The sequence below is a fragment of the Ostrea edulis genome, chromosome 5 (assembly GCF_947568905.1).
Source record: "Ostrea edulis chromosome 5, xbOstEdul1.1, whole genome shotgun sequence".
Taxonomy (NCBI): Eukaryota; Metazoa; Mollusca; class Bivalvia; order Ostreida; family Ostreidae; genus Ostrea; species Ostrea edulis.
In genome coordinates this window covers 88,814,132-88,836,613 of record NC_079168.1, presented here as the reverse complement: position 1 = coordinate 88,836,613, position 22,482 = coordinate 88,814,132, and the positions used below count along the sequence as shown (strand labels likewise).

At 36.9% G+C, this 22,482-nt stretch overlaps 1 protein-coding gene across 2 annotated transcripts; it reads left to right on the top strand.

Moving 5' to 3' along the window:
- Window positions 1-25: 25 nt before the first annotated feature.
- On the top strand, window positions 26-22,342 carry LOC125652145 (L-threonine dehydratase catabolic TdcB-like). 2 transcript variants are annotated; one of them, XM_048881131.2, is made up of 10 exons: window positions 55-121; window positions 227-2,979; window positions 3,444-3,595; window positions 5,467-5,600; window positions 19,544-19,702; window positions 20,101-20,168; window positions 20,835-20,949; window positions 21,034-21,159; window positions 21,286-21,387; window positions 22,093-22,342. In XM_048881131.2, exons 3-10 carry the CDS (start codon window positions 3,466-3,468, stop codon window positions 22,234-22,236), a joined length of 978 nt encoding a protein of 325 aa, XP_048737088.1. In that variant the 5' UTR covers window positions 55-121; window positions 227-2,979; window positions 3,444-3,465; the 3' UTR covers window positions 22,237-22,342. The 2 variants fall into 2 exon arrangements, with proteins under 2 accessions (XP_048737086.1, XP_048737088.1); XM_048881129.2 differs by lacking the exons at window positions 3,444-3,595; window positions 5,467-5,600; window positions 19,544-19,702; ... (3 more) ...; window positions 21,286-21,387; window positions 22,093-22,342 and having other exon boundaries at window positions 26-121; window positions 227-2,077.
- The last annotated feature ends 140 nt before the right edge of the window (window positions 22,343-22,482 follow it).

Sequence of the window (22,482 nt, the reverse complement as noted above, 5' to 3'; positions counted from 1 at the left end):
CATTTGCAATAGAATGATAGAATACGTACATGTACGATTTAACTGATTATGCTTACTTTCATTTTGAATTTTGAATTTTCGCATGGCTCACTAGTTTTCATTTGTACTTCAAAGAAAAAAGGTATAATTTATAATATTTTCAAATAATCACCAGATAGAATACTGTATAGCATGTATAAGAACAAATGACCATATGCCTAATTATTTTATATATACTCCATTGTAGGATTATTCGTATTGACATGTCATCAGCAAAAACCGTACTTCAGACCATAGGTTTGGAGCAGAATTTGGAAAAAGCAGAACAGTTACAACATGTTTTCTCAAGACCAACAAACAACCTGGAACACTTTATTGGAGTTGTTGTTGACATCCCAATCAAAGATTTTCTCCAAAATATCATTGTTTTAACAAAATTAATCCATCTTGCTCCGGAGGAGTGGATTAAGAACTATTTGTGTGAAATCACAAAATCCTCATCAAAGAAAGGGAGCTTACTACAACGGTTAATTCTCAGAGCTTGTATTCCATACTTGAAAGACCTTCAGAATAGACCATGTGATGCGAGTGATTTTGCAGATTTGCCTGAAAAAGCAGAATCTGTTCTGAAATTTGTCATGTCACTTTTATCTAGAGAACAAGATACCGAACAGATAAAAGCAGTTGTTTTAGAGGCAATACCAAGTCTGCTTATTCTGATTATTGAACACCAGGACACTTGTATGTGGACATCTAAAACATCATTAGCTCTGTCAAAGGAAGCACTCAACAAGGTCAAGGACATACTAGCTGTCAGCAGCAACGAAGAGCTACTGCAGTATAAGATTTCCAATGACCAGCATTCATCCATACTGGTTCATATCCTGAAACACCTGAGTGAGAAGTTAAAAAGAGAATCTTGGATGTGCTACCCAACACTTAAAGCAGTCTACCAATGGTCCTTACTTCATACTAAATTTCCAAATATGAGTGAAGTTTACCCAAAGTTTCTTCCTACTGCTCTTTTGTTCACTGATGACCATGTATTGGAAAACAAAATTCTAGGTGTAAGCTGTCTCTACCACATCATGCAGAACACAAGCAGAGAAGAACTACGTTGGTATGGTCAGGCTGATGTTATTTACGAAGCCTTAAAACACCAAATGTACACAAGAGAGGCTAAACTCATTGATGTCCTACATCCTACTTTGCTTTACATCTTATCAGTGGTCGAAAAGGATCCACAGTACTGCACCGATCCCAAGGGGCTTCAAAGAGTCCCAACAAAATATGACGCAATATTTCATACCATTCTTACTGATGCTTATGGAGAACAAAATTTGACACAGCGTATTGCTTTAACTGGTCATTTGACACCCTTTGTTGAAAAACTTGGACTGCTTACACTCAGACACTCAAACCTTCTCTTCAAAGTGATTGAGGAATACTTAGAGGCATATGATGGAAAAAGACGTTCAGCAAAGCCACAGATTCTGAGATTGCTGAAGTCAGTGATTACTGCTGTTTGGCCAAGAATGTCGCAATATGTAGATTTCATTCTGAAAATATTAGTCGAACTGTTAATTGACATATCAGCCAAAGACAACTATGACTCAGAACTTGTGCACAGTATTGAAGAGCTGAGTACTCAGTGTTTGATACTGCTAAAGCATGTCAATCTAGAGCATGTGGAGAAGCAGCTACAAAATATGTTGAAACTTGATGTGCCAGAAACCTGTAGACATACATTATCTGATGCATTGCAATTGAGTATGTGCTAAAGGTTGAATGAATACGTGTTTATGTTAGAAACACACCTGGTTATAAGGCAAGTGTTCTTGTCTAAACATAGACCAATGTTTTTAATAAAACAAAAAACTTTAGGAAGTGCTTTGTGTATATGGGGTGGGGTAAGAGGAGCGGAGTGGAGAAGTGAATGAATTTTAATCTCACCTTGGTCAACACTCATCAGTTTGAAATAAACTTTTCAAATTTTAGAGTGCTCCAAAATGACTGCAATCAATCCTTCAACATGTTACTCTTCATGGTGACCAGAATAAACAATGCTGACATGATTTCCATGCAGTCACTGACTTTGGCTCATTGATTTTATTGTGTTTTAGTGTATCAATGGACACCTATTACATTCTCATGTATTATCTACTTAGTCAATGGATTAGTCACAGTGGCCAAGTGGATAGAATGCTCAATTCATAACCAGGTCAGGCCTGGAGGTTATAAGACTTTTACCATACTCAAAGTCAGCCATGTTTATTTTGAGAACAACTCGGAGCAAGCTTCGAAGCTAATTGGAAAATTCTTCAGCATGTTCTTCATTTCGGAATGAGAATGATTTTATAAAAGTTTTATAACCTTCATTTTTGAGTATGAGTACAATTTGGAGCACAGAGTTTGGGTATGAAAACATGCTCAAAAAAGTTTCAAAACCTCCAAGCCAGGAGGCCTAGGTTCAGTTTCTGATAACCTAAGACATTAGTGACAGTTCACTAAGATTAAATGTGAAAGTCATTTGTATTTCGAATATGACCTTAGAAACAGGTTTCATGTCGCATTAGACATTAGTACGTTAAAGAACTCATTGTTTCAGCCATCCACAGGTGCCATGCTTAGGTCAAAATTTCAGGCACTTCACCTGAAGCTGGTGGTGCCTCTACATCATCATTGTTACACGAGTGAAAAATTCTTCATTGGACTTTAAACATGACATAATCAAAGGTTCTTCACCAGAAATATGCAGGTAGACTGTATAAAAGGAAGGGCTAGAAAATGAAGAGGGAGGGGGCAATAGAAGTGGATTAGAGGAGGCAGAGAAAAAAGGCCAAGAGTGGAGAGAGGCTCTTCTTTGTAAGCCAAGGGTTTTTGGTCCATTTGCTGAAGGGCAGAGTGGACCAAAAACCCTTGGCTTGTGAAGATGGACCCCTGTCTAACCCCAACAACACTGACAGCCAAATGACCTGCCTGTGTACCATTCCATTAATGGTCAGTGCTCTTAATTTCTGTGCACCAATCACCAAGACATGTACATCATTTTCAAACTACATGTAGTAGTAGTATACTAAGAGAAAGAAAGACTGGGCCTTGAATTATGTACGAAATAGGCCGAGTGATATTCCGACTGACGCTTCGTTACCTAGCCTGGTTCCGGTCTACCCATAATACGCCACACAGTAGTGTGCGGAGCATAATGGGTAGGCGCCGAAACCAGGCTATTCGTTACCTCTCTGATCCTATATCAATGATGAACACACTTCTTTAATTATCTCAGCCCACTTCCTGATATTTCCTACCCCCATGTCGATGACAACACACTTCCTTAATTACTCTACCCCATGTCAATGGCCTAGTTTAAATCGTAAATTGTGTCACATTTTACGCCCCATACACGACTTTGTACCGTGGACATCAGACGTCCAGGACGTTAATTTTTATTTTCTGAATTGCAGTCAATTGTTAAAGAGCTAGCAGATGGATGGACTTGTTCAGGAGACGTTGGAAGCACGGAGGCGGATCAAGCAGTATGTCTACAAAACACCGTTGATGTTTTCAGATCCACTCAGCAATTTAACCAGCAGTTGCAAAGTATTCATCAAACTTGGTACGTGCTATATGTATACATGCTATGGAAATTCATAAATGTCATTAAATTATCTTCACACAGCTGTAACAGCTGCAGGTCTGTTTTGTCACTCTATGGTTGTTTTAATAGATCTACGAAGCGCCAGTTCAACAATAATTCACGATTTATAAGTAAAATGTTGGTACATTGTCCGGAGATAAAAATAGTAGACAATATCACAGGCAATTATATCGCTTGGGTTCGAATTACTCTTGTTGATAGTAAGCGATATAAGGCATTTGGTGGTGTACATAAGAAGTAGTAAATAGAGGTATCATCCTCATATTCTAAAATGCCTCAGAATTTGTATGGATTTGTTTTTGGTCCTGGCTTGGTTGATACATAAATTATGGCAAACTCTCTTCTCTCTCTCTCTCTCTCTCTCTCTCTCTCTCTCTCTCTCTCTCTCTCTCATATCTAAAAGACTGATTAATTATTTAGTAGCCGCACGTTTATTTTATTGCATTTCATGCTTGTGATCAATCTCGTAAATTCCTCAAAGAATACAAAATCAAGAACAAGGCAAACACAAACCGACCTAGAAACATTAGAGGTGCTACCAGGTGCCTAGAGGGAGTAACATCACTAGCTGTGATAATGTAGCCCTCTCCGATGGGGGGGGGGGGGGGGGGGGGGGGGGGGGGGGGGGGGGGGGGGGCTACAACTCCTTAGGATCTCCGTAATGGTGCAAATGCGGGAGTGATTCACTCCCGCAACATTTTCGATCATTCTGAACATATGCTGACTTTCTTTACAATTTGTGAGGCTCTATTCTACCGTTTTCAACAATTTCGATATATTCCAATTTCTCGATTCATATTTGTGCGCCATGTTTGATGTACTGAAGTTTCAACTTCAGATTGTCAAGTTATTTGCATATGCCATATAAGGTAGTATTTACATCAATGGACAAGTACGGATACCGGAGGTGAAAGCTATTTCGTCAGTATTAAAAAGGTTTAGATTTAATATCAAGTTAAAAAACGAACAGCAGAGTGTAAATTATTTCTGCAACCATATGATTTCTCTTTCTTTGTCGGAGTGGCTCGAGTAACAACATTTTCGCGCAGATTGTCATGTTTAGGTTTTTCAGTAGATCCATCTACGAGATCTCGTGATAACAAGCATGGCGGAGCAGACGAAGAATTTTGCATGCTGTACATAATGTTTAATGAAAAACACCTTATTAGACATGCCCAAGCACAAAGTTGGTACTCCTTTTGGTATAAACAACATTTGGGACTAATACACGGAGCTTGTTATCGGTTATTATAATAAAATTATTTTGCACCATTACGGAGATCCTATGGAATTGTACATAGCCCTATCCCGAAAACGTCAGAATAAAAAAAATCGGATATAGGGCTACATTATTGCAGCTATAACATCACAGGTTACATTCGCCGTACGTGCCCTCTGTTTTGATCAGATACACAAGGTATAATCTGTATTCAAAATCAGTATAAAAAGAACTGCCTAACAATCGGTATGAAACACGTCAGACAGTATTTGACCTCACGGCAGTCACAGTCTGTATTTGCAAACAAGATCATTACAACGACCATAGAATTTGCAAAATGCCGACTTTAAATGAGAAGACTAGTCATGTTCCTGTAACACGAACTTGCCTGTCTGAAGCATGCCTCGGTTTAAAAATTAATCATACGCAGAACATGCTCTCGCGTATTTAATCAGTTGGGAGACATAAACACCATATGCAGGTGATAACGGAGTAGGCTCATAAATAAAGAAGCAGGGGTCATCACGTTAGTCGTATACATGTATACGTCTTAATTGTCATGACCATTAATTAACAATACGTTATAAAATATGATTTTTAATTCTTTCAGAAAATGAGCAGTTGACAGGATCATTCAAGATTCGTGGTGCTTTTAACAAACTAATGAAACTGTCGTCTGCTGGCGACGTAATCAAACAAAAGGGCATAATCACAGCGTCATCTGGAAATCATGGAATGGCTTGCGTAAATATGAAACTAGAATTTCACGAAAATGAAATTTTTAAATTGATCATAGTTGAACTTCCACCATAGTCAAACTGGTTAAATTTCTTATACGTATTGTAGCCCAGTTCACAACTTTCTCATGAAAATCTTTTGCCTTCAGTTGATAACCAGAAAATTCGTAAATCAACTGGACTATACGCTGTACTTTCGAATTAATGAAATTTAAATTATATTAAAGCAATTTTTGAAATCTTATGATTACGGGAGGATGGAAATGCTAATATTGTGGGTGTTCTGTTTTTCTTTTTGGCTTTGTTTGTTTTGTCTTCCTACATGAACACCCGGGTCAACGCGATATCGCGAAACCGGTGGTGACGGAGACTCGGTTGATTACTAGCTACAATGTAGGTCTTTATAAAGTATGATTGATTGATTGAATATTATTTAACGTCCCTCTGGAGAATATTTCACTCATATGGAGACGTCACCATTACCGCTGAAGGGGTGCAAAATTTGGGCCTATTCTCAGCGTTTATGGCCTTTGAGCAGGGAGGGATCTTTATCGTGCCACACCTGCTGTGACACGGGACCTCGGTTTTTGCGGTCTCATCTTAAGGACTGCCCCATTTAGTCGCCTTCTACGACAAGCAAGGGGTACTGAGGACCTATTCTAACCCGGATTTCCACGGGATGCACAGAGATAGTTGTGTCGTAAATCAGAAAGGTTTGATAACAACGCAAGGTTTTCTGCAGAGAGTTATATTTCCGCAGCTAGGTAAAGTGCAGTTATATAGAACAAATTATTGTGAAAATAATGACGTACGGTACATGTATCATATTGAACTTTTTTTTCACTCATTTATGTGTCACCTTTAGTTCACTATAGACCGTCTTTACTTTTATTTTTAACGAGCCTTTGGCGGATTAATGTAAAATGGGGACACTTTTCTTCTTTTCTTTTTTTTTTTTATTTTTTTTTTTTTTTACAATTATCTGATCAATATACATGTAATTATGTAGTAAGTGATATTCCAATTTCTTCAAATCACAGTGTAATGCTTATAAATTGTCACTACTATAATACTAATATCTTGTAAAATGTTAAGCTAGATCAAGCATCAACACATGATTAACATCGGAAATTACCCGCTATCAAAATGTCGTTCTGCACGACTGCATCCCCGTTTCTGATCGCATCCGAGTTTTAAACGATCTCGCGTTTACAGGGTGTTTCATAACATGACGCGGCCGCGGTAGTGATACCGACGTCATAGATAGTCAACATCATAATACAGTAATCCACTTTCCCAAACTACCAATGTTGCTGTTAACCATGGCAGATACAATTGCTTTTCACTTAGTAGAAGAAGGTATTAAGCAGAACAAAGATTCTATTCGTTTTCAGAAGGTTATAAGTCAGATAATACTGACTCGTGCACAAGCTGAATTAACGTATGTACAAGAAATCGAAAATTGGAAGTCGAAATATCAAAATGAATGGCCCAAAGAAGTTGGCGGAAAAGATCTTCTTCATATTCTTCCAATCTGCCCCGTCTGGAGATGTTGACCGCTTGGTAGAGATTCACAGAAATATCTATGATAAACTCGTGGCCAAGAATGGTCCCTATCAAAATATCATAAAACTCACTCGTCAGGAGCAGGAAACAAGGTTAACAGGAATAGAGGAGAAATTTAAGTTCTACAACAAACAGCGAGATGATTTAGAAAGCTCTGTCAAAACCACAAGCAGTCGTTAGACAACTTGAAATGCCAATTGATCAAGATGGAAGAAAAAATTTCCAAAAGGAGCAGAAGACATTCTGCCAAGAGTGTGCTCAAGTTACATTCCTTGAATACGCAGATGTCTGATCTCCGACAACAAATCAAAACAACCTCAGCAGCATGTATGGAAGATGGGGCAAAGTTACAGTCTTTCGTCAGTAAGAAGAAGAAGACCTTACTGACGATGTTTCTACAACTCAAGGAATTGGACAGAGACAGATATTCCGTGATTTGTAAAGTGGTTTCAGAGTTTGTGAAAGAAATCACTCCGCTATATAACTCAGTTGGTGAAAGTATACTTGAGAATCCGGAATCCGTCAAGAATCTTCTAGAGTTCACAACCAGAATTGGAAACAATCAGAAGAAAGGGCGAGGCTCAAGAGGACTGGACTTATCACGGGGGTTGATATGTTCTTGGTGACCAATCCTTCTGTTCAAGAGAATCTAGATTTATATGTTACAGAGAAGGGAACAAAGACCAGGAAGAGACAAACGGCCCCATCACATCCTTTACCCCGTGGAGAGCAAGACCTACTAGAAAAAAGTACTCACACAGCTCAAAAACGTAATAGCCTCTCCTGCAAATTTTGATACAATGACAAAATGTAAATTAATCATGAAATTCCCGTCACCGTTGGTGACAGAATATTCGGAAGATGACATAGAAACTTTAGAACTACCAAACGAGACATTCTGTCGTCTACCAAATCTGTTCAAGGTCAAGGAATTCTGTGTGGATGAGGCCAAAACATGCAAGGCGATAGAAAACAACCATCCTAGCAGAAAAGCGGAAGGAGATCACTTAGTGGTGAACGAAGATATTGGAAAGATGCGCAACGTAAAAGTAATCGTCCCAACCAGTTACAAAGCTCGAAGTAGCAAAGAACTTACTGTTAAGAAAGGGCAATTCATAAAGCAAATAATGGGAGATAGCGAGGAAGGATTTGCTTATGGGTGGAACCGTAAAACCAAACTATCATTGAAACGATACGGTTGGTACCCTATAAGCATTGTGTCCTGTCAGTAAAACCGTCACTCTTAGAATTGACAGTACCGTACACTATATGTCAGAAATACATTGAAGATGAAAAAATAAAGTTAATTTTCTTAACATTAGAATTTGTTATCTTTATGAATTACGTTGGATTGGAATTAGATTTGGGCAGAGTATCACAAGAAAAATCCGATGTGTAGTAGTGATTTGATCAATGACATACGGTAATGGTAAAGGGTTTGATATATAAGATATTGATAACTTGCATCGGCGGCATATATAGATGTTTGAGAAAGCTTATTACTAATATTTCAAAAATACTTAACGGGGTACTTCAGGTATCTCTGCTCAAAATATTTTTTTTTTAAAAAACACAACCAATTAATATCCGATTTTGTCTGGTTATGCCAAGATTTCAATTCTTTGTCACGTACGTTAAAAATTAACATTTCCCTATGTTATCTTTCGTATTATTAGGATTATAAAACTATATGCAATATCAAATACCTTGTATACATAGAAAAAGTGAATACATATATTCATCATTGTCATTGCAAAGGAAGTCTTTCCAAAAATGTTAATGTATTTGGTACTCCATTTCAATTACACAATTATACAGCTGCAAAAGTATTTGGGCTCTTGTTTGTGTATAGAAGTCAAAGGAAAGTTCATTGGAGAGACACAGTTTGGGAATATGGCATGCTGCAAGGGGATGCCTTTTCACTTTTGTGTTCAAAGGTCAAGGGTAGAAAATTTGACCACCACGTGAAGTTATTGATCAAGACCAATCTTCATGCATGGCATTTCCGCAAAATACACTATTCAAGTTTTCTTTAATTATATACACATTTTGCGACGTTTAGGTAAATACAAATGGAATGAAACCAACTTAGAACAAAATTTAACCTGCAATATCACTACAAATAAAATGGAAGAAAATGTGACGTATTTTAAAAAAGACAAGCAGGACTTGTATCGTATAACTGTTAGATTTGAATAAAGATGTTTTTTCTTGATGGTATGACGGTACATATTGTCGTCCGTCGTACATACTGAACATGTCCGTCGTAGATACTTGTAATTTGTACGTGGTCTACCCTCATGATACATGTATTGTCGTCCATTTGATAATTGCTATTTCCGGCCGCGATAGATGGGAAAGGAGAGGTAAGATAACTGTAGGTATCTCCGTTGAGAATATTTAGTTGTGGAGGCCGAGGTCGCCTTTTTGTCAATCCCATTAAATTATATTAACGTGTTTGGCTGTTTAAAAGTTTTTATGTTTTATGCAGAAATAGAATACAAAAAGACATATTTATTTGATACTGGTAGTATAAATTTGAATTTAACATCTGTTTGATATGTCAATGGACGACACTAGACACCGTGCGGGTATGTACATATTGCCGCCGACGCACAGTATGCTCCATCACGAGGGATGAACCATTTATTTAATGTTCACAGAGTGTATTATCCCCATTCGCCAGTACTTATGAAAATGAAAACACACATTTCGAAAAATTTTCAACCCGTTTTATATCTTTTAAATGAATTTTTCGAAATGTTTAACCGTATTTTGTGAATATACATTTTTTCACTAATGGTGCGTGTCGGTTCTTTGTTAGACATAGAGCCTTGACATTGACTTGTTCGTACAAGGGCACTCTCCCATGTGCTGAGAGTTCTCCACGAAGCAAATAAATACGACAGCTGATTAGTATCAGACCAGAAAAAAAATCTCCTAATTATGGTGATATTACGAGAAAATATCTCGAAATTACGATCTCGAAATTTCAAGATAATTATTTGAAGATTACGAGAACAAATTAAATCTCGAATTTCGAGATTATTACGATCAAAGATATCAAAATTTGAGAGAATTTTCTTGAAATTAGAAAGTATCTCGAAATTACGGGAAAAGATTTTAAAATGACAAGGAAATGTATCTCGTAATTACGAGATGATTATCGAGATCGTCACCTGTTGAAGGTGTGTCTGTGGTGACGGTCCTCGGCTTCCTGTAAATGAATTTTATCAACAAACCGTGCATTATCACGCTTATACATGTATCATGTTATGTCAAATATATTAATACCTTTTTATAATTTCTCTACAAAAACAAGCTTTAATTAGTTTTTACGATTTTATGAAGAACACACTTTTTAAAAAATTGTACATTTCATCAAATGTGTGGGGAGGGAGTTTCACAGCCGGACATATGAACTCAATCAGGTCTACACATGTGCACTGCATGCTTCATCATGTATGTATTTGAATTTTGAAATGCGCAAATCAAATAGAACCGGTGTTGTATAGTAGCCTTTCCCCCAAAGTGGACGCCCCCCCCCCCTCGGAAAAATGGCTATATAGTAGTCTTTCCCCTAGGGGGAAACACTACTACATGTATATAGTAGATATTCCCCCATAGCTGCAGGTATCAATTGTAGTTCCATATATTTAAAGAAATAATTTTTTTCCTTGCGCGATTTTTCTCATTTCCTCTTCTTCTTTTCTCTTAATTTGTGTACCCCTGATTAGGAAATTTTGTGTAATTTGTAGAAATAACCAAGTTTATACAAAAGAACTATTTGCTGTTGGTAGCTGAGGCTACTTCCTGAGGTGCACTCCGGCTGTTTACATACATGTGAAAAACACGTGGATTTGAGGGTAGTCTTGTTTGCGGGTAATTTTTTTTCGAAAATGCCGCGTAGGGTGTTGTTTTTCTGGTGTCGGCAGACGAGATAGGTAACATAGAACGTTTCTGACTGCGTTATTCGGCATCAATTCTGTAAACTGATTTTTAATGATTTTTTTCCTCTATAGTAATATATAGTGAAAATAATTACCGGTGTGATACCTGCAGGGTTACCCCCCTCACGTTTTTGGTTTTGGTTTTAGAAAACAGACCATGGAAAGGTAGTCGGGCTTTGTACAACAAATATTGATATTGCATAGATCTGAGTATCGAAAAGTGTATGTATGATAGTTTGAATGCAGATACATGTATATGTGTTTTCATAGAGACCAATTTTAGAGATATGCTTTACGGTATTACTGAGAAAGAATAAAACATACGAAATCATATTTTTTTTAAAAACAATTAAATTCATCCCATAGTGCACATGTATAAGCAAAGCCCCCATATATATAGAGAGAGAGAGAGAGAGAAAGAGAGTGAGAGAGAACTAGTTCACAATTGCAGGCTTTCAAGCGGGCCCTTATTTTTCTACAACAGCCCTTATTTTCCTTATTTGAGCTTTAGAATCCTTAAAAAAAAAAAAAAAAAAGCCCTATTTTTTTGTTGAAATTCCTACATTTTCAAATTTTGAAAGTTTTAATAAATTTGACATAAAGTAAGTGTTGGAATTTATTAAATTTAGTCTTAGTATACTTTCAGAAAAATGAATATGTTGATTAAATGTACATCTCAGAAGACATCTTGATGGTTATCAGCTATATTCAGCATTGATTGTGAGCCATGGGAGTCCACCTGAATTATATCATGGTTTGTGCTGAATGCCGAATATGGCTGTTGATGACCACTGGTATGATCTTCTGAGTGGGTAATTAGTTTTTAGGTCACCTGAGTAAATTCAGGTGACCTATTGCATGCATGGTTGTCGTGCAACGTGCGTTAACAATTGAACATTTTCAACTTCTTCTTAATAACTACCAGTCCAATTCTTTTCAAATTTGGTATGAAGTATCATTGGGACAAGGGGACATAAATTGTAAATTGCAGGACTCCAGCACCCCTGTGGCCCTAGGGGCGGGGCAAAAACTGCCCAAAATTGACCAATTTTCAAAAATCTTCTTCTCAAGAACCACACACATGTAAGAAAAACTAAATACATAGTGATGTAGAGCAGGAAGGCCTCTACCAAAATTGTAAATTTCATGATCCCCGGGGTAGGGGTTCTGACCCCAGGGCGGGGCCAAACTTGTTATATAGTGTTTATGTGTAAAACACTTAATTGGCATCTTCTTTAGTGCTATTGATACTAAATTGAAAATAAATAGATATTTAGAAAGAATAGGTAGTCCTTTACCAAAATTGTTTTGATTGATCCAGGGGTAGGGGTTTTGGTATCAGGGTGGGGCCAAAATGATCAGTTATTAAATGTGTGAACAATAGACATTTTTAACTTCTTTTTGATAACTATCATTCCAATTCTTTTCAAATTTGGTATGAAACATATTTGGAACAAATGGAACATAAATTGTAAATTTCAGGATTCCTGCACCCTGGGGCCTTAGGGGCAGGACAAAAACTGCCCAAAATTGACCAATTTTGAAAAATGTTCTTCTCAAGAACCACACACATGTATGAAAAACTAAATGCATAGTGATGTAGAGCAGGAAGGCCTCTACCGCAGTTGTAAATTTCATGATCCCCGGGGTAGGGGTTCTGACCCCAGGGCGGGGCCAAACTTGTTATATAGTGTTTATGTGTAAAACACTTAATTGACATCTTCTTTAGTGCTATTGATACTAAATTGAAAATAAATAGATATTTAGAAAGAATAGGTAGTCCTTTACCAAAATTGTTTTGATTGATCCAGGGGTAGGGGTTTTGGTATCAGGGTGGGGCCAAAATGATCAGTTATTAAATGTGTGAACAATAGACATTTTTAACTTCTTTTTGATAACTATCATTCCAATTCTTTTCAAATTTGGTATGAAACATATTTGGAACAAATGGAACATAAATTGTAAATTTCAGGATTCCTGCACCCTGGGGCCTTAGGGGCAGGACAAAAACTGCCCAAAATTGACCAATTTTGAAAAATGTTCTTCTCAAGAACCACACACATGTATGAAAAACTAAATGCATAGTGATGTAGAGCAGGAAGGCCTCTACCGCAGTTGTAAATTTCATGATCCCCGGGGTAGGGGTTCTGACCCCAGGGCGGGGCCAAACTTGTTATATAGTGTTTATGTGTAAAACACTTAATTGACATCTTCTTTAGTGCTATTGATACTAAATTGAAAATAAATAGATATTTAGAAAGAATAGGTAGTCCTTTACCAAAATTGTTTTGATTGATCCAGGGGTAGGGGTTTTGGTATCAGGGTGGGCCAAAATGATCAGTTATTAAATGTGTGAACAATAGACATTTTTAACTTCTTTTTGATAACTATCATTCCAATTCTTTTCAAATTTGGTATGAAACATATTTGGAACAAATAAAACATAAATTGTAAATTTCAGGATTCCTGAACCCTGGGGCCTTAGGGGCAGGACAAAAACTGCCCAAAATTGACCAATTTTGAAAAATGTTCTTCTCAGAACCACACAAATGTATGAAAAACTAAATGCATAGTGATGTAGAGCAGGAAGGCCTCTACCACAGTTGTAAATTTCATGATCCCCAGGGTAGGGGTTCTGACCCCAGGGCGGGGCCAAACTTGTTATATAGTGTTTATGTGTAAAACACTTAAATAACATTTTCTTTAGTGCTTTTGATACTAAATTGAAACTAAATGGATAGAGCAAGTAGTCTTTTACCAAAATTGTAAATTTGATTTTCCCCTGACGAGTAAGGATTTTGACCCCAGGGTGGGGCCAAACTTAGTACATAGTATTTATGTGTAAGTTTGATGATACTGTATAAAATCTTAATGCATACTTAGGAATAGCAGAAAAGGATGTACATGTACAAAAAATGGTGAATTTCACAACCCAAAGTTATGACTTTAGGATGAGTCCAAATTAGTCATATATTTTGATGTTTTAATGTTAATACACCTATTATTTAAACCCTTTCATCAGTGTGTGCACTTTTGAGGGCAATGAAGTTTTAAGAACACATCTTGTTTTATACTGTTGGTGAACATTAGAATTTAGCTTAGATATTCAGAACAGGAATTTTTTTCTAGATTTCATAGCCCATGGAAGTAGTGATACTTTTTCACTAGTATTCAGGTGACCGATAAGGCCTGTGGGCCTCTTGTTGTATTATTGCTCTTGCAAATGGTGAGTAAAACATTTTTTCTTTCCTATTGATTTGTAAATTTAACCCTTATTTTTGTCTAAAAAGCCCTTAAAAAATCCTTTAAAAGCCCTTATTTTTTGATAATTTTGCCCTAAAAATGGCCCTTATTTTTTGCAAAATGTCACTTGAAAGCCTGCAATTGTAAATTGCATTCTCATTGAAAACATGCTCAAGGGTAGGATATTTATATTTTCGAGTACACTTTAGAGAGTACATGTAAAATATTAATTTAATGTGTTGGTATTTCGAATGTTATATCCACGTTTGAACACATATGACCAAAAGCGCATATAATTATTAGAAGTTTTGATCATGAATGGACAAATTTTACGCGCCTCCACGAGGTGGTCGGTATGGATACACAAGTTGTAAGTAGCTGTGTTTCTTAGCAAAGAATTTGTTCATGTATTAAGAAAAACTTATAAGTAAGAACAAAAATAAAGAAAGAAAACGTTTCCTGATAACCATGGTAACGCAAAGTCTGAACTGCGGAACAAATTAAGCCATTATGTAAAAAGAAAGATTGTATGTACCATCATTTTACGTAACTTTTATATTCTCATGAGGATTCATTTTCAATGTTTTGAAATAATGAATGTACAATGCATTATCATTATTGTCTAAAACATGTTTTCTTCGAATTTTTAGATGAAACAAATGGTTTGAGGCCGTTCTTTTGACACTTTGGTCATTTTGTTTTTTCGTTTGTATATGTTGATCATTAGGGCAGCTGCAAAACCACGAAACGAAATCGAAACGAGCCTAGGCCTACGTAGGAACGAAACGAAACCAACCTAAGTCAGGGGTGCATCCAGGTAATATTTCCAGGGGGGGGGGTCTAAATATTTTAGATATAGACCTAATTTTCCCAGGGGTTAAAAAATTTTGGGGGTGTAAATATATAGTAAAAAATTGAAATTTCAAAATTCCATGGGTGGCGGGGGGGGGGGGGTTTACTGCGCAACAGATCTTAATACAAGATGGACGAAATACTACCCCGAGTCCTCGTTTTCATTTTTTAAAACAATCTAAGATCTTTTAGGATAGCAGATATATGTAATATACTTGTATGGACATGTACATGTAATAAATTGAGATGGCAAAATGAATAATAGTTAAGCTTTCAGCTCAGGTGAGCTAAAAAGTTTTAGGAGTGCATGTTAAAAATAAAAAAAATTCCAGAATATTCTTCGTATGGGAATAAAGTATGATGACATTGTCCATCTGTCAGATTCAAAATAAATTCATCTTTGGAGAAAGAGGGTGTTGCACCGAGGCGGGAATTTTCCCTAATCGGAGCTCGGTGCCAGCAATCGTGACGTAGAACCGACCTTCATCCATATTTATACTCTTATTGCGTATTTGCCATTTAAATACCTGTAAGATTCCCCAGTACTAAGGGCAAGCCTAATACATTTTATGTATCAATACATTATACATTTAGTATAAACATAAATAGCTTTAAAATCGTGAAAATGAGATTGTGTGTATCAGAAACAATGTATACAGTTACATGTTACGAGTGTATCAAATATTTGATATTCTATACTACTACAGCCTTTTACTCCTATACTCGTATGTATTAATTTCTACAACCAACAGTTAGCAACTGTACATGACTCTGAGCACAAACAAAATATGGGAAGTTTAATACGCATTAAAACAATTCAAGAAAATTATATGTACATGCACCTGAACACATTAATTCACCATACATAACATCTTATCCACTCAAACTGTTTAACGGTGATTTACTTTGTTTGGTCTAAAAGTTTTTCTTTCTGGGCTTTGCAAAGTTCACAACGGTTTTTCGTGATAGACACCATATTATGCCTTTGTCAACACCTTTCACTCAGAAAAACATACAAGTTCTCGTTAGCAACCTTGACTATTAAAACACAGGTATTGTATGCTGTATTCGGCGTGTTTACAGCGAATCCTATACACAAACTAAACAGTGTCCAGATCACAGACACTTGTTTCATACATGAGTCCCCCCTCCTTAATAATACCACAGGAGGGGAGACTCGTGTATGAAACAAGTGCCTATGGTCCAGATTGGAAGCTGATTTCAAACTCGGCATATGTAATAAACAGATATTTGACCTGAAACGTTTATTAAAACTAGAAGTGTGTTTCAATTAAGAAAAAAATCTAGATGGAAAACGTAATATGAAGAAAAACAAATTCTGTTCGTGAGAGATTCGAACCCGGTCGTTTTAAAAAAGAAAACATCTTTACACATAATAGTCGACGACCTTATCCACTGAACCACGCTGTAGCTCATACATTTCTAAGGAAAATTAACGTACAGGTGAAGATGAAAATAATAGTGAAGTCGTTTCGATTTTTTGAATTTTAATAAAAAATGACCCCTTGAAACAAAATTTCAAAGCGACAGTTTTTTAGCGGAAAATTCATGCTAAATCTATTTTGTTTCACGGAGGCAGTTTTTCTGAAATTCGGGGATACCCCTCCATTTAAACGCTAAAAATCATATAAATCGCTCATTGCTTGATTTAAACTCGAAATATTTTGGCTAATTTTGTCTATACACGTCTTTTAAACTTTTTTTCAATAATGTTTGAATCAAGACATAAGTTCCAATTGGTTTTACCATATATTTGATTAACTTAATTTTATCGATCTTTCATGCAACACCTTTAGGGAAATTAACATGAGACGTGCAACACCTTTTCTAAACGAATATGTATAAATCAAAGTACTGACAGTACAGCTGGGAGTTGCACCGCCTGGAATAGTTATGATTATATATCGATAACATGTTCACTTTATTGATCCACCAATGACCCGAGAACAGTTGGGGGGGGGGGGTCCTCTCAAGAACCTCTAATTCAATTGAAAAATCCCAATTTCTCCCAATGAGGTAACGGCAATTTGGAACCAGGGGTAGACAATCAACAGAGTTGTAGAATTTAAGTTTTACTCCACTATCTGTATGAAAAGCTTTTGTGTTAATCAAATGGAAAGAGACAAATTTGATTTCTCGTACGATAAATACTTATTTGTTTAACTAACAAATTCTGAGTTGTCTAAATAGGTGCTGTTTTATAAGCACGAAATATTTTGATTTTAAATTCTAGATATATGATTGTTTTACATAACATTCGACTGAATGAAATGTTTGTTGAATAATAAATATTTCCAAAAATCCCAATCAAGGGAATTCGGAAATTAACTCTCCATTTAGGATATAAAAGAAATGAATAGCCAGTAAAGAATTAATTTCAGAATGGAAACAATATGTATGAAAATGGTCCGCCGTAAACGTAACCGGAATGAAAAGAGGGGGGGGGAAATCCTGGGGGGGGGGGGGTAATCTGGCTATAAAAGGGGGGAAATCCTACTATATAACCACATTTCCATGGGGAAGATCTACTATATAGCCATTTTTACGGGGGGAAAGGTAGCTAGGGGGAAGGGCTACAATATAATACAGGTACACATTGCAGAAATAATTATTCTTTGTATTCAAACACCAACATTTCAAAACAATGTGCTAAAAACTACAAACCCATTGTGTAATTCAAATTTGATAAGAGTTTACCCTACGTGGTGCTCCCGGTTGGTCGTGCGATCGTGAGCTTTCCGGAGCAGCAAAGGCTGTCAAGCTCATCTGCTTTCGGGTCGAATTTTTTGTGTTCGGAAAGGGAAAAACTTAACCCATGGCACATAACCATACAGTAATAAATCTCATAATTCCTATAAAGAGTACAAAATTAAGTAGGGCAAACGCGAACCCTGGACACACCAGAGGTGGGATCAGGTGCCTGGGAGGAGTAAGCATCCCCTGTTGATCGGTAACACCCACCGTGAACCCTACATTTTGATCAGGTAAACTGAATACTTCGTAGTCAAAATTAGTATGTAAAGAACGGCCTAAATTAGTATGGAAACGTCAGATAGTAATCGACCCAGTGATAGCTTGTGTTTGCAAATTATCAGATTATCAAAACTACAGAATTTTCGAAATGCTGTCTTTATACGAGACTGTTGAAACCTCTATGGCATCAATTTATTTGTTAATAGCCTGCCTAGATTCCATATTGATAATGCGCAGAACATGCTCTTGTGTATCGAATCAGTTGAACGTCGTCGATTTATCAAATGTCGAGCCTATCTCAAAGGCCATAAGCGCCGAGCATATGTCTATTTTTTCAATCCTTCACCGGCAATGGTGACGTCTCCATATGAGTGAAATATTCTCGAGAGGGACGTTAAACAATATTCTATCAATTAATCCAAGATAACGCGTTGACCCGGGTGATGAAGGGCTATGTGCATGATAGTAATTTAAAATGAAAGTAGGCAATAGATATTTTCAGTTTACTTTTTTACTTCAATGCACTCAATGCTGATGCTTCACATAAAATTTCATGTCTGGTATACATTCTATTGATCTTCGACTATGCACTTGATATTTTTAGCAAATAATAGAATCGATAGTGCTAGCCTTGTGATTTGTAATTGGAAGGCTCGGGTTCGTTCCCTGCGCCGCGTGAAACTTAAGACCTAGATCTATCATCAACCATATTTAGCAATCTCTCACCAGAGGGCGCGCTACGCAAGCTTCACTTTTTGTGGAGCGTAGCGTAACGCCGTCTGGTGAGAGAGTGCCATACTTAGTTGTCTAGTTAACTTCAGAAACTTCATTGCGCTTGCCTGGCTTGCTTCCGGACCTTCGGTGGGCATGTCTGGTTTACTAAAATCAAAAACATTCGAGTAGCTGTTCCTTCGCCAAGCACCCGATATTAGAAGTGAAGGCCACAGCTATTTCGGATAAACAAAACCCTCACTGCAACATCCGTAAGAACAATACAATACATATTTGTAGGTCAGAATTTGTGGCACTTCTTTCTGTTAAAACAATGAATTATTCGTCCAAGCAACATTTTCAAATAGCAATTGAGTAAAGATATGCAATACCAAAATTCTTCCATTTTTTGACAAGTGAATTATTACACAATTTTAAGAGCCTCATTGATCTTCTGTTTCCAGTCTTTGTGAACTCATTTAGTCATGGTCTTCAAATCAAGAAATGCAATACCTTAATTAAAGGAAACTTTATGATTACTAATCCCTGTGGATTAACGATAGACAAATATCTTTCGACGTTGTAGTTTTCTCGATGCTGAGTGATCACATACGATTTTTATGTTGATTGACAGGTGGAGGCGGGAAAGACCCTGGGGATCCCGGTGACGGTGTATTGTCAACAGAATGTTAGCGAACACAAGAAGAATGTGCTCCTGAACAAGGGGGTTCGGGTAGTGCTGCACGGGGTCGACTGTGTGGAGGCCGAAAACGAGGGCAGGGCCAGTGCTGAAGTACGTGTGGTTAAAATTAGATATGAATCGGAAACCCAGTTAAAGGACGTAGGGCACCCAAAACAATTTGTATATAACTATTTGTTGATGTGTAATATCGCTAAAACCCATATTAGCCACACAATTGTCGTATGCAACCAGCTTCATTTTTGCATTATTTACAAATCATTACTTGAAAATTCAATGGGGAAACATTACTCTAAAACTGAAATCCTTCAAAATCATCGTTTTATTGACGCATTCAATGTCTTAATGACCGATATTCACTAATAGAAAATCCCACGTAAACACAGCAAAATGATGTCATTTGATGCGTCAAAAATGTAGGGTATTCTATGCCCTTATGATGACAGTTTTCCCTTTAAAAGAGCTATCTATGCCATGTTATGATTTTCCAGAAACAAGAAGTCGAATACGTGTCTCCTTACAACGACATCTACGTCATTGCTGGACAAGGAACCATTGGGTGTGTTGTTTCATACTCGTATATTTCCCTTTACCTGAAAATACATAGCATACTTGATTCTAACGATCCGGCGTACTCGGGTTAACCGGCTATGACCGGCCACAAACTTGATAGTGATCCGGAATTGCGCGCGCATCCCGCCGGGTAAGCCAATTGAGTCGGAAAATTTTGATCGACCAAGGCGGCTTCAAGCTGGCATCCATGGAAACAGTAGTATCGAAAGTGGCTTATTCTAAAACATAATTCTTTAGTTTTTACTCTGGTGAAATAAACATGATTTGTTCATATCTATGCCAAATAATGTTTATACAATAGAAGGTCAACATTTTCATTACTGTACTGTAGCTGGGTCACTTGATTCATAGCGCGTCGCCGGGTATACCCGGCTTAGTTCGATTCGGCGGATTTTATTAGAATCAAGAATGCTAACAGAGTCTATAAAATTATTTTGTTACATGGTCATAATGCCTGACTTCCTTTCGGAATTTGAATGTTCGTAGAATAGAAACAGAATCGAGTAGCTTTAGATATAGTTTTACCATTTTCATTTCCTTTTCCTTTAAAATGTATGCATTTATTTTCGTATCCATTGTATAGTTGCGGTATGCATTTCCTCCGCCTTATTCCTAAACGTCCTCATGTTTATACAAATCTTTTTCTCTTCAGAATAGAGATATTGGAGGATTGTCCAGAGGTTGATTGTGTTCTAGTTCCTGTAGGGGGAGGGGGATTGATAGGTGGAATAGCCAGATACATCAAACAAGTCAGACCCTCTGTGGAGGTACGTGGTATCTACTTATTCCCAATTCTGGTGTACAAGTATGTTTGGTTGCATCACAATTATGTACAATCATATTTCCTGTAGATAATTGGTTGTCAGCCACAGAACTCCAAAGTGATGTACGAAAGCGTAAGAGCGGGAAGGGTGGTGTTCGAGGAGTCCTTGGATACACTGTCTGAAGGGACAGCGGGAGGGCTGGAGGACAACTCGGTTAGTGTCAATATCCAATAAGTGATCAATCATTTCTGCATAAGCTCTCTTCAGCGCCTAGTTGAATTCTCTATACATGTACCCGGTCTTTGTTCAATCTAATTTTACCTCTTTAATTTTCTACAGATTACCCTCCCAATATGTGCTCAGTACGTGGATGATTGGATTATGGTTACCGAAGAAGAGATTGGAAGAGCTGTGGTGTACATGTTACAAAATCACCAAAAGGTCATACCGAATGTTTAGTTAGCATTTACTTAAGCATGGATATCGGTATGGCAGCTCCCCCTTTTTATACAAAGAAAAGGAGAAAGAGAGAGGGGAAAGATTGAACCTATAAATACATTTTGGACGTATTTCATTATACAATATTATATACTAAAAGAATGGACTCGATCTATTTGGTCAATAATCGCGGTTTAATTGGAGAAAAATTATTTTTTAATATACATGTATGTAGTAAGTTTTGCCAGTTAAGGTTTGAAGCTTGTAAACACCTGCGCATTTCTCGAAATTTTTCAATTAATCACGAGCTATTTTGATTTATAGAAATAAGATTGAGAACCATATGATGTGAAGCAACAGTCGTGAAATGACAAAATTTTACATTTTCGTTGGGATAAAATTTCAAGGAAATGGACTCTGTACATTGCAACATTACTCAGTACATGTATATGAATAGTATACCGTCGAGCCCTGTAAAAATTCAGGGGCTACCAATTAAATCCATGAGAATTGAAAATGTTGAAAGACTTCATATACTTTATATGTGTATATCAAGATTGAATTCTCCATCGATTTGTGAACACCGAAAATTCAATGTATATGCACTCCATATCAATATTGAACAAATGGGTTAGGAAATTTGCATATATGTATATATTGTCATATAATCGTAATATATATCTAATCAAAGCTCTTGTTTATTTGAAGGTTGTGGAGGGGGCCGCTGGCACGGCTCTGGGTGCCTATCTCAAGAATCCCGGAAGGTTTAAGGGAAAACGAGTGGTCCTGATTGCGTGTGGTGGAAATCTAGGAATACAGACTCTGAAACAGTTGGTGTCTATGTACACCTGAAAACGAAAGTGAAACTTGAATTTTTATCATCTCTATAACTACATGTACATCATATTTACACAGTTCATTCCTGGACTACAAATCACGATAAAAAGATTTAAAACTTCTTGAGAACGGTCATCTTGTTCTTGAAAATAAGTAGATTGAACATAGATGTTAAGGAGGTATGCTACACCAGAGAAATTTGATGTAGATGAAAAGTGGAGGATATGTACAACAATATTTTGAAGTTGAAAAATTTCGAAT

Coding starts and splice junctions, on each gene's coding strand:
- LOC125652145 (XM_048881129.2), top strand. CDS start 243: ATGTCATCAGCAAAAACCGTACTTCAGACCATAGGTTTGGAGCAGAAT.